The sequence below is a fragment of the Ovis aries genome, chromosome 1 (assembly GCF_016772045.2).
Source record: "Ovis aries strain OAR_USU_Benz2616 breed Rambouillet chromosome 1, ARS-UI_Ramb_v3.0, whole genome shotgun sequence".
NCBI lineage: Eukaryota > Metazoa > Chordata > Mammalia > Artiodactyla > Bovidae > Ovis > Ovis aries.
In genome coordinates, this window is record NC_056054.1 from 239,092,686 (window position 1) to 239,105,984 (window position 13,299).

Below are 13,299 nucleotides of genomic sequence, written 5' to 3' on the forward strand. Positions count from 1 at the left end.
GGATTTATGTATATGAAAAAAATGATCAGACATAATAACATTAAACAAGGTGTATAATACTGTGGATTTCAAAGGAGAGTCAGAATTAAGCTCTAGTAAAATGCTTGCTCTATAAACTTGAGTAATAGTGCTTAATATGTTTGCTCATTTTTTTGAGAGGGGTTTGAAATATTTTCCACCAACACTAAGGGAAGTTCAAGAAGATAACAATGGTAAATTGTTCTAAATAACATAAGGGCAAGGACTAAAAGAAATACCAACTGTATTGTGTTGTTATTGGGCAGATCCCATTATGCAGAGAAGGGAAAACCACAGAGTCATTTGCCTACACATTCATCTCCCTGGTGCAAGTGGGTATTGTTCTGTACCCCGTGGCAGGATTAGAAATACCAGCGGGGAGCAAGTACACAAAGTTGTTATGGAAACCAGAATGCTTCAGCTCGGTTATTTACAGAGAACTTCCAGGGTGGTCACATTCAAGAAAATCAAATTTGTTTTGCTTTACTCTGTGCCAAGGCATCCCAATCAAATATCTCTTTCAAAGGGTCATTTGATCAGCTGTACTTGGGCGACTATGGATTCAAGGGTCAGTGGACGGTGGTCACATCACAAATTGTAATTCACATGTGGCATTTTTGTGTTACATGCTTGACACCTGTTCACACTTGCCTCAACCATTGTCAAGCTTGCTGGCTTCCGTAATAGAGGAACAGGTGGCTGTTGACTAATGCCATCTGCAGAGATACATTTCCTCCACTGGAGCTGCTGCCAGTGTCACCCGAGACTGTGGCCCTGCACGACTGCTCTCTCCACGTTCTCTCAACTCGCCTTTGAGGCTGGACAGTAACAGTGGCCCCGGCCATCATTTTTAATTGTGAATTGGGATTCTCCCAGCTATACAATAGAATTTGGGGGAAAAGCTTCTTCTTTTGAGAAAATGAGAATTTTCGTAGCCTTTGAGGGATCTTTTGAACCGTTTGATGTTTCAACAGATGAAACTGTGGAGGCTGTCAAGCTGATGATAAAGGTACGTATTTTGTCCCTGAGCCACTAAGATGTGTTTTAATTTTAACTACGCAGTGAAGCTTAAACTGTATGTGGGGTAAAGATATTATTGGGTACATTTTCAGCAAACAGGGAAGTAAAACTACTTGAAAATATCATTGTTTGCTTACATAATCATTTGTTAGATAATGTTAACTGTAAATGTGCTAGACAGGAAAATTCTTGGGGGGGGGGTGGAATTTAACTTCTCTTTATAAGATTCATATGTCTGTGCATTGGCCAGATAGTATTACTGCAATTCTTCATAAAAGGAGAAAAACAAAACACTAACTTTAGACTGGGTAAGTAGAACATGCCAGTTATCAGACAATGGGTTGTATGTCGAGCAAGCAACTATAAAGAACCAAAGGACTTGGGATGCAGAGGGGACTTTGGGGCTACAGTCTCATTTTGCATCCAGGAATAACTGCAGTTCAGAGAGGTTGACCATTTAACCTAGGATCGTGGAGCCAGAATAAGAAATAATTTGAGTGCAGTACTTTTCTTAAAAGTTTCTTATAAATGCTCACTCTAAAGTGGGAAATTAAGACAAATATTTAGGAACTGACCATCAAATGGTATTTAACTGGAGATGATCTATTCCCACTTGCTGAGGAGCATTTATTGAATCATAGTTATATGATATTTATTAATTACTATGACCTCTAAAATCTAGATCTTCTAACATAGAGGCTCTTAACCTTTATGTGTCATGGATCCCTTAGGCAGTCTGGTGAAGCCTATGGACTCCTTTTTAAATGCATAAAATAAAATGCATATCCACAAAAAGCAAACCAGTTATACTGAAATACAATTTTCAAAAATTAGAAAACAAATTGGTGACATGTGGGTTTCCTTATTAACACAGCAAGTGTTTTCAGTGTGTCTCATAACTATTACAGTTTCAAAGGAGATCAGTATAAATATTTTGAGATATCTGCAGCAACTATAATGGGATATGAAGATACCTGTGATTTCTATTGGTGACAAAGTCATAGGAACAGGCAATTACGGCTACTTTAGTTTGTTGCCTATATTCATAACAAAAATTCCAATTTTATTTGGAGTTAATAAAAACCAAATATACTTTTTTCCCATCTAAATTCTATCCATAAACTTTGGGGAATATCTAAAGACTCCAGGTTGAAAACCCCTGTCTAAGACTTCTTCCTTCTCTCCCAAACAATTTTATAATACTCAGTGGAAAATGTAAAAGAAAAGAGATTACATGGCTGGTCTAGTAATGTAGAGATGTGCTGTTTTCATAATGTGCTATTGATTTTAAAGGATTATTTCCACATTCCTCTCTCTGAAGATGAACAAGGCAGGAGGTATCTGGAGCTGATGTATGCTGGAGCAGCTCTAAAGGACAGCTGGAGTCTTGCTGATGTTGGAATATCATTTTGTTCAACTCTCAAATGCTTTGTTAAGGTATGATGGATGAACAGAGTAACATTTGTCCAAGATGTCTACCTCACTTTGGATAAACTTATGGATAATTCAACCAAAGTGATTTTGTAACTTAGGAAGAGGTTTTCTCTTCTTGCCTTCCCCTCTCTTCCACTTGTAAAACTAGTCTTGGGCAAAAATCCATGCAGTAAGGTAAACAAGGCATGGAGACTGGATAGAGTTCCCTCATTAACTCCTTTTTTCCCTTCCCTCCTCTTTCCCTGTAAGTTGCCTGCCCCAAAATAGTCATCACAGAGCAACCCGTAAACCAATATGGAAGCAAGACCAAGGAGCAGATCTAGAATACTGATGTGAGAGAAAGAAGGTTAAGTCACTTCTTTGGGTTTACAACAGATTATGGGAATGAGGAAAGGGAAGAAATTCTCCATAACAATAAAAATGAAGGGGCAGTTTCTACACTCAAATCCATCAGCACAGCCATTCATGAATTAGCTGTATGTACAGAGACAGCATTTTCCATTTAAACTGTCCGTAATCAGTGGTGCTTAATTTGGGATCCATGGCTGGGCTTTAAGAACAAAATCCTAAAATAGCAAAATATGCAAAACTATGTACCTGGAGACTTTTGGGGTGAAGGATCCTTAACTTTTAACAATTTCTCAAAGAGACAAGCAATATAAGAGTTGCTCTCTAAGATAGAAATACTATTCAGTACTAGTTCTCTACTCCATCTGAAAACACCAACCTCAAGGAACGTAGTAAAGTACATATTCTTGGCTAAATGGGGCACTAATTTTCTCATATTTAGCATTTAAAAAATGTTAATGGTAGCTAAAGCTAACTCTTTGTTTTCATGTATTTTACTGATAGACTAAGTGGGAAGTCTATTTTTAAAAGGAATATTCTAAAATATTTACTATTATGTAATAAAGATAAGTCACAGAAAAATAAACATTGTTTGATCCCCATTTAGGTAAATAAAAAGACTATATTTTTATATGTGTTTTTCATGTCTTATAAGCATTTGTTCATGTATTTTTAAAGTTTATTTTCATTGCCACAACATTTGTTTATAATATTATATAATTTTAATGCATGCAATATTATATTTCTACTCCGTAAACTCTATAGCATGCTTGTCACTAGAAATTTAGTTTCCATTCATCTCTGTACCACTGATCCCCTTTACCCCTGTCATATCCCTTTACCTCCACTTCTTCCTGTCTGCTAACTACTACTCTGTTCACTGTATCTATGTCTTTGGTTTGATTTGTTCATCTTTTTGGTGTTGCTAGTTTGCTTTTTATATTCCATATGGAGTGAAATCATATGATATTTGTCTTTCTCTGTCTGATTGTACTTAACATAAAATCCTCTGGGTCCATCATGTTGTTGTAAATGGCAAGATTTAATCATTTTATGGCCAAGTAGTTCCATTGTACACCCCCACACACAAATATATATATATATATATATATATATATATATATATATATATATATATATACACCACATCTTCTTTATCCATTCTTTTGTTGATGGGCATTTAGGGTTGTTTCCATATCTTGGCTATGGTAAATGATGCTGCAATGAACATGGGCAGGGGTACATATGTCTTTTTGAATTACTGTTTTGCTGTGCAGAAGCTTTTTAGTTCTATAGTTTGATGTAGTACTGTTTTCCTTTTGTTCCCCTTGCCTGAGGAGACATACCTGGAAAAATATTGCCAAGACTAATGTCAAAGAGCATACTTCTTGTGTTCTTTTCTATCACATTTTATGGTTTCAGGTCCTACATTTAAGTCTTTAATCTATTCTGAGTTGACTTTTGTGCATGGTAGGAGATATTGATCTAGTTTCTTTCTTTTTTCTTTCTTTCTTCTTTTTTTTGCATGTGGTTTTCCAGTTTTCTCAACATTTATTGAAGAGACCATCCTTTCTCCATTTTATATTCTTTGCTTCTTTCATGTAAATTAATTGTCCATATATGTGTGGGTTTATTTTGGAGCTCTCAATTCTACTCCATGAATCTATTTTTGCCAATACCATGTCATTTTTATTAATATAGCTTTGTAATATAGTTTGAAACCAGAATGTGTGGTATCCTCAACTTTTTTGTTCTTTTGTCTCAAAACTGCTTTGGCTATTCAGTATCTTCTGTGGTTCCATATAAATTTTAGGATTTTTGTTGTTGTTGTTCTAGTTCTGTGAGAAATGTGCTTGGGACCTCGATGGAGATTGCATTGACTCTGTAGACTGTTTTAGTTATTATGAACATTTTAATAATGTTGATTCTTTGTTTCTAAATACTTAAGTGTGTATTATGAAGCAAGAACAACATTCTCTTACAAAACTATGGTAATACTCAAGCCAACATTTTCAACATTGCTGAGATATAATTATCTAACACAAGAACTGGCAAAGTTTTGTTATTTTTTTACTTTGCAGAAGGTTAGATAGTAAATATTTTAGGATTTGTAGGCCATATACTGTCACAACAAGTCCACTTTTAAAAAAACTTTATTGGCACACAGTTGATTTACAATGTTGTGTTAGTTTCAGGTGTCCAATCATATTGATTCTTAGAACTAATGGAATATCTTTCTATTTCTTTGTGTTGTCTTCAGTTTCATTCAACAGCTTTAGAGTTTTCAGTGTACAAGTCTTTCGCCTCCTTGGTTAAATTTGTTGCTAGGTATTTTATCCTTTTCATTGTGATTATAAATGGGATTGCTTTCTTAATTTCTCTTTCTGCTAATTCATTGTCAGCATTTAGAAATGCAACAGATTCTTTGTCTTTTCTTTGTTCTTTTTTTTCCCCCTTTGGATGGTAATTGTTCTGTTGGTTTCTGCCATACAACAACATAAATCAGCCATAAGTATATATATATATATATATATATATATCCCTTCCCTCTTGAAGGGTAAGGAGAGGGTGGGATGAATTGAGAGTAGCATTTTAATATTTGCTTACTTATTTGACATTACACAGAGACATTACTTTGCCAACAAAGGTCTGTCTAGTCAAGGCTGTGGTTTTTCCAGTAGTCATGTATGGATGTGAGAGTTGGACTGTGAAGAAAGCTGAGTGCTGAAGAATTGATGCTTTTGAACTGTGGTGTTGGAGAAGATTCTTGAGAGTCCTTGGACTGCAAGGAGATCCAACCAGCCCATTCTAAAGGAGATCAGTTCTGGGTATTCATTGGAAGGACTGATGTTGAAGCTGAAACTCCAATATTTTGGCCACCTGATGTGAAGAGCTGACCCATTGGAAAAGACTGATGCTGGGAAAGATTGAGGGCAGGAGGGGAAGGGGATGACAGAAGATGAGATGGTTGGATTGCATCACCGACTCAATGGACATGAGTTTGAGTAAACTCCGGGAATTGGTGATGAATGGGGAGGCCTGGCGTGCTGCAGTTTATGTGGTCGCAAAGAGTCAGACACGACTGAGCGACTGAACTGAATTGAACTGACTTATTTGGCTGCATTGGGTCTTTAGCTGTGGCACAGGGGATCTTCACTGTGGTGTTTGGGTTCTCTTATTGTGGCACGTGAGCTTAGTTGCCCCAAGGCATGTGGGATCTTAGTTCCCCAACTAGGGATCGAACTTGTATCCCCTGAATTGCAACCACTGATTCTCAACCACTGGACCATCAAGGAAGTCCCTAGAATTGCAACAGATTTTTGAAAGTTGATTTTGTACTCTGCAACTTTGTTTATTATTTCTAATAGATTTTTTGTAGAGTCTTTAGGCTTTTCTCTATATAAAATCAAGTCATCCATAAATTGTGACAGCTTTACATCTTCCTTTCCAATTTGAATGCCTTTCATCTCTCTCTCTCTCTCTCTCTCTTTTTTTTTTTTTTTGCTTAATTGCTCTGACTAGAGCTTCCAATACATTGCATAAGAGTGGCAAGAGTGGGCATCCTTTTCTTGTTTCTTATTTTAGAGGTATTGTTTTTATGTTCTTGAAAGATGCTTAATCATCAGAAAAGGAAATAAAAACAATTTCTTCTGCTTTTCTCCCTCTAATATTCAGAAAATTGTAGTACAATACATTTTTAAGCAGATTAAATTCCATGTTATTTCTTAAATGTCTTTCATGTCTTTAAATATGTATATACATAATGTGTTTTTGGAGAAGGCAATGGCACCCCACTCCAGTACTCTTGCCTGGAAAATCCCATGGACGGAGGAGCCTGGAAGGCTGCAGTCCATGGGGTCGCTAAGGGTCGGACACGACTGAGCGACTTCACTTTCACTTTTCACTTTCATGCATTGGAGAAGGAAATGGCAACCCACTCCAGTGTTCTTGCCTGGAGAATCCCAGGGATGGGGAAGCCTGGCGGGCTGCCGTCTGTGGGGTCGCACAGAGTCGGACACGACTGAAGCGACTTAGCAGCAGTAGCAGCAGCAGGTAGTACATTCACATGGTGCTCAATTCAAATGTTACAGAAGGATATACAATAAAAAGTCTCTCTCCTTCCTTTGGCCCCCCGTTTCTCTCCCCAAAGCAACCAATGTTCATAATTTTACTTACAAAAATATTTCATAACTTCTGCCAATTAAGCATCATCCATCACAGTGATACAAGCTGCCTTTGCACTGAACTCTAAACTTTCCCTAAAGTTCTAAACTACTAATGACAAGAATCAAATGTAGAGGTACAAGACTCTTCCAGAGAGTCCAGGAAGAATAGGATTATAAGTCACAGGACTGGCCAACATGAAGGGTTTAGTTAAAAACTCAAGTTCCACAGATTCTTAATGATCTTTATTTTCTCCTTCTCTGGCAGAATTATATTTAGAGAATTTCCCCTGTGGCTCAGCAGTAAAGAATTTGCCTGCAATACAGGTTTGATTCCTGAGTCAGGAATATCCCCTAGAGGAGGGCATGGCAACCCACTCCAGTATTCTTGCCTGGAGAATCCCATGGACAGAGGAACCTGGTGGGCTACCGTCCATACGGTTGCAAAGAGTAACTGAGCATCTGAGCATGCACGCATGCATGAAATAGATCTATGTATTTTCTTTATTGAAAAGTAAGACATTTTGTATGTATTTCTTACCATGGTGCCTTGGTTTGCTTGTAAAGTAGAAAACCTAATTTTACATTTGTCAATAATGGTTTGTTTATGGAATTGCTGATTTAACAGTATCTGACTTTCTTGGGTATAACTACCAGTGTTTCAATGTTCAGAACATTCAGGGAGGGATATCATATAGATAAATGCCTTTTTTATAAATAGATATGATAAGTCAGCAAGTTGCTATTAATCAATGGTTACCTGCTCCTTCTCTGTAAAACCAATATGAAGAAGCATCATCAATTGGTATGCCACAGTAGAACTTAAAATGTTGTTCAGTTGCCAGTTCAGTTCAGTTCAGTTCAGTCGCTCAGTCGTGTCCGACTCTTTGCGACCCCACGAATCGCAGGACGCCAGGCCTCCCTGTCCATCACCAACTCCCAGAGTTCACCCAAACTCATGTGCATTGAGTTGGTGATGCCATCCAGCCATCTCATCCTCTGTCGTCCCCTTCTCCTCCTGCCCCCAATCCCTCCCAGCCTCAGGGTCTTTTCCAATGAGTCAACTCTTCACATGAGGTGGCCAAAGTATTGGAGTCCTTCCAATGAAGTCATGTCCAGTTCTTTGTGACCCTATGGACTACAGCACACCAGGTTTCCCTATCCTTCACTAAAATGGGTTACTGAACTTAAAATGGGTTCCCACAAAAACAAAGTTTATAAAATGGTGAAAATACAGAGTTAAAATAGTGCTATGAGAACAGTGTTCCAGATGTGTTATGACTTATTTATTCAATACATATTTATGGACAGTCCACTCTGTACTGGGTACTATTCTAGGCACTGGGTGACAACAATGAACAAAACTCAAGCAATAGTTTCCAACATACCCCACGTTAGAATGAAGGAGGCAAATATTTATTCATATTCTGAAAAATACTTTTTAAACTTATTTTTCTAACATCAAATAGCAGTTAGTCATTAAGGGTGACTTGGGGCTTTGCTGTTTTGTTTGTACACTCTGCATTTAATTCTAAATATAAATTAAAACCCAGATCAAGGGCTAACTTTAGGGAAATCAGAGTAATCATAAAAGAAATAAGAAATAACTATTACATAAAATATAATTTTTCTCTCTTCCTCACTATCTTTTTATTCAGATTTCATAGGAATTTCTTCCTGGCTATAAATATCATATGGATTAGGAGCCTTAATGGGGCTATAGGAACACAGGAGTGTGATGAAAGACAAAGGGTGACTCCTATGTCCTTTCCATGTTTTCTGAGGGCGTTTATGAGGAGCTGTTGAGGAAAATGGTTCTAAGCACTTAAAATTCAGTGAGCAGCTCTGCCTGCAGATTAGCTCAGCAGAAGAGAGCTCAACTGCTCCCAGTGATCTGAGTCCCCGAAATGGACCTCAGATAAGAGCGCCACAGCCTAAGCGATCATCAATAACACTACTCCTTAAAGGCTCTTTCAAAGATATCTGTGTGTTGCTCACATTGTGGTAATGTATTATCTGGGAGGTGCACAACGAATTTCATGTATTACAGACCCCAAAGCAGGGAGGGGTTCCTGCAGAAACCCAAGACAATTCTGATAGAAAGAAGCGGGAGGGGAGCAGGAGTTGGGCAAGGGAGCAGTGGCTGGCTGGAGCAGTCACTTGAGGAACCTGGAGGCCAGGCCAGCTTCTCAGTTTTGCTCAAGACCCTGTGAAACCAGTTACTGGGACCCTGGGTGGCAGCTCCGTGAGCTGACATCTGCTGTGGCAGCATCACGCTAAAGAAAAACAAGATCTTCCTGAATCCGCTAAAGAGAAAGTAAAGCCAGTTTCTCTTTTGTTGTTGTGGTTGTAAAACGGAAAATTTTAGAAATTTTAGTAACCTTTCCTTCCCGCTCTTTCCCCATTGGCCCCTTTTGCTACATTTTTTTTTAGTTCTGGTCTGATTGATTTAACTGTCTTAACAGATTAACATTCTCCTAAACATTCCTTCTTAACTCTCGGATATCTGAGTTCCATCTTAGATTCCAAAACAAAAAGAGCAAAGGAAAAAAAAAAAAAGAGCAAAGGAAACTTTTGTCACTTTTATTTAGTGAAAAGTGAAAGTGAAGTCGCTTAGTCATATCGGACTCTTTTCGACCCCATGGTATGTAGCCTGCACAGGCTCCTCCATTCACGGGATTTTCTTGGCAAGAACACTGGAGTGGGTTGCCATTTCCTTCTCCAGGGGATCTTCTCGAGTACTTCCCTTTTTAAAACAGTAAAAGTAAATACATGCAGTTATTAACAACAACAAAAAAGTCAAACCATACAAAAGAGGAAGAGCATAAAATGATAAGCAAAATTCTACTCCTACCCTGAGCTCAGTCCCACTCCCCACAGACAACCTCCTAGAGTTTTTTAATTGGCTGAGGTTTAGAATCCACAGTATTTCCTTATTAAAGTACATCATGATGGAGGAACTGTTACTAAACTAACACCTCCAGAAGCAGAGCATGGGTATATATGATGACCACTCCTCCTGGGTTTTTGGGCCCATAGATAAGAAGTACAAAGAGACTCAAAGCCCTGCCAAGTCTCCTTCACTTTTCTCAAAGCCATGCTAAGTCACTTCTTTGTGACCCCATGGTCTGGGCTCCTCTATCCATGGGATTCTCCAGGCAAGAAAACTGGAGTGAGTTGCTATATCCTACTCCATCAGGGCTCACAAATATCTTCAGACAGAAGCGTGAGACTCAGACCAGAAGTCAAGGCACCTCACTGGCTCTTGTTTGCAACCTTAGTACCCGTGCTGTAGGAGCTAGAGGCACTGAGAGCAACACTCCAAGATGTTTGTCCCGCGTCCCAACCCCCAGACAAGACGTATTTCTGAGTTCTCTCCTTTCCTCTTCCCTTAGGAGGAAGATAAGCCCACTCTCTGTGTGTTCAACGCTGTGACCCAAGAGACCATGGCCATCATGGAGGGCATTTCCCTTCTTGGTAAAAAAGTGTCTGATCTGAGAACACTGATAGCTCTGAGATGTGGCTTCCCCGTGAGTGTCTTCTGTCTTCGGACCCCAGAGGGACTGGAGATGTATGACTGCAACCTGCTCAGGGACTACAAGACAGACCTCGGTACCCCCCGTGATGTGTGACAGCACCTACTACTCGGCACTTGGGTTCTTTGATACCAGATGCACCACAGGAGGGGGGATTGTTTCTAAACTAAAACCTCTATAGGTGCAGTGTGGATGTAAATGATCAAATTTATGAAAATTACCCCCCTTCTTTGGGGGGTCTCCATGGTGGTCCAGAGATAAAGAATCTACCTTCCAATGCAGGGACACGGGTTCCATTCCTGTGCAAGGAACTAAGAGCCCCACATGCTTTGGGGCAACTAAATAAGCCTGCTCACTGCAACTAGAGAAGCCTGCACGCCACACTGAAGGCCCAGCACAGCAAAAAACAAAACAAAACACAACAACAAAAAAAAAAACCCTCTTTGTTGTCTGGGTCTGTAGACTAAAAATAAGAACCTTCTCACAGTCTCAAGAGCTTCCCCAGTGGCTCAGTGGTAAAGAATCTGCCTGCAGTGCAGGAGATGCAGGAAATGCAGGTTCAGTCCCTGGGTCGGGAAGATCCCCTGGAGGAGGGCATGGCAACCCTCTCCAGTATTCTTGCCTGAAGATCCCTGTGGACAGAGGAGCCTGAAAGGCTACAGTCCATGGGGTTGCAAAGAGTCGGACATGACTGAGCATGCACACACTATACTACACAAGTGGCATTTGTCTTCAAGCAGCTGATGACCTAGTTATTTCATGAAATGACAAAAGATAAGTGAGAAAACCAGGGTGACTTTTCTTCAGGCTTGTGCTGCTCAGGTCATGATGAGACACTTTAGAGACTGAAGAGAATTCAGAAATGGCCTGGTTCAACCTCTATTTTTGTTTTGTTTTTTGTTTTGGTTGCACCATGTGGAATCAGGATCTTACTTCCCCACAAAGGATCAAACCTGTGCCACCTGCAATGGAATTATGGAATCCTAACCATGGGACCACCGGGGAATTCCCCCAACCCCTAATTTTTTATAGATTTAAAGAAAACAAAAAGATTCTATATGCTTAAATTACTTGCTCGGGGTATGTCAAGGATAACACACTTTAAAATGATCCTCAAAGAAGGAGGTGCTGAAGTTGACATAAGTAGACAGGAGTCAGAAAATGATACAGAAAGCTGTCAGAGTCGGAAGCAGAGCAGGGATTCTGCATTGTCACAGATGATGAAGAAGAGACTGTTCACTGGATGCTGGTAAAACACCAAAGACAGTGTGTGATTAAAAACCTTTTGATCTGGCTTAAAGGTCATTGGTGAGCTCAGAGAGAGCAATTTCAATAAACCGGATGGAGACAGAAAGGTTGCAGGCATTACAAAGAAGATTACAGGGATAAAGGGCTCTTTTGGTGATAGAATGTCTGAGAATTAACTTATCAAACATTGATCAAAGCTAAACATTTCCTAATGTTTGTGATTTTCTAATTTTATGACTTCAGATTTAGTGACACATTATATAGGTCCAATAGACAAAAACATGCACACACACACACACACATACACCTTTTCTTGAATCAACCTATACAGGACAGAATGATCCATTTGGCACTGTGAACATCTCATGGCATGTATTCATGGCCCAGACTGAGCATATCACATCTGAGAGACTATTCCAAGAAAAGGGTCCTGTCAGCTCAGGCCACGAAATCTAGGTGGGCTCCAGCGCCCCTCAGCCAGATTTTAGGCCACTTAGAGACCTACTGTCTAGAGGAGGAAATGGCAACCCACTCCAGTGTTCTTGCCTGGAGAATCCCAGGGACGGGGGAGCCTGGTGGGCTGCCGTCTATGGGGTCGCACAGAGTCGGACACGACTGAAGTGACTTAGCAGTAGCAGCAGCAGAGACCTACTGTGCCATTTTAATTCCTTTTATATATGAGAAAACTGAGGCTCAGAGAAGTTAAGTGACCTTGTTCAAGGTCATATGGGTAATGAATAGTCATCTCACATTCAGGGTGGGGCTCTTTCCAACAACTTTTACTGTCAACCCAGTGTCTTTACTGATACCTATTTTATTTGTCCTCTTAAAGTTCTGATCAGTGTTCTGTTTTGATTTCCATTAAGGGAAACCCAAGCCAGAGACATGGTTTCCACGTTCAGAAAGAAAAAGCCCAAATCAGACAGGCAAATACTGTCCCCAGAGTATGCATGAGGAATCCAGGAACTTGGGATATAGGGACCACACAGGGAGAGGATGGAGACCTTCCCTAGAACGGGCACTGTTGCTTGCCCTTGCTTTCCTGAATAGCTGAGGCATGGTAGATGGGTCTGGAAGTAGGGAGTGGGTGGATCCAGGTTTTGTAAATATATACAATTTGGGGAACCCACTTTAAAAAATTAAGAGTAAAGAATTAGACAGTTCATGTAGGAAGAGTCCTTAAGTTTAAGTCTCATTAGTTTTACTTTTGGTTATAAATTTTAGTTGTACTTTCTGGAGCAACATAGCACTTTAAAAATAAGTTGCTATTTTCTAACAGAATTCCTAAGCTTATGAAGGAATTTAATGTTTGACAAAGGAGGCATTACAGCTCAATTTGGATGGAAGGATTATCTACTAAATGGTGCTTACTAACTTGCCTAGAAATTTGCTAGAAATTCCAAAGTTAAGCATTAAGAGAAAAACCATCCATTGTCACCTTTGAGCTTTGAGAAATTAGAACTGCTTTACTACAAAAAACTGAAATTAATAGTTAAAACACCTGTAACATTTGTTCACGTAAAATACTGTGC

At 39.4% G+C, this 13,299-nt stretch overlaps 1 protein-coding gene across 2 annotated transcripts in view; it reads left to right on the plus strand.

Annotated features, from left to right (window-relative positions):
* Positions 1-556: 556 nt before the first annotated feature.
* The window catches only part of ANKUB1 (ankyrin repeat and ubiquitin domain containing 1), a 35,840-nt gene continuing 23,097 nt past the window's right edge, over positions 557-13,299 (plus strand). Inside the window, exons 1-3 of one of the 2 annotated variants that reach the window (XM_004003864.6) lie at positions 557-1,027; positions 2,332-2,475; positions 10,379-10,595. In XM_004003864.6, coding sequence (XP_004003913.2) covers positions 938-1,027; positions 2,332-2,475; positions 10,379-10,595 — 451 coding nt within the window. In that variant the 5' untranslated portion in view covers positions 557-937. The remainder of the gene's footprint in view (positions 1,028-2,331; positions 2,476-10,378; positions 10,596-13,299) is intronic. The other variant, XM_015092607.4, reaches the window with a different exon arrangement.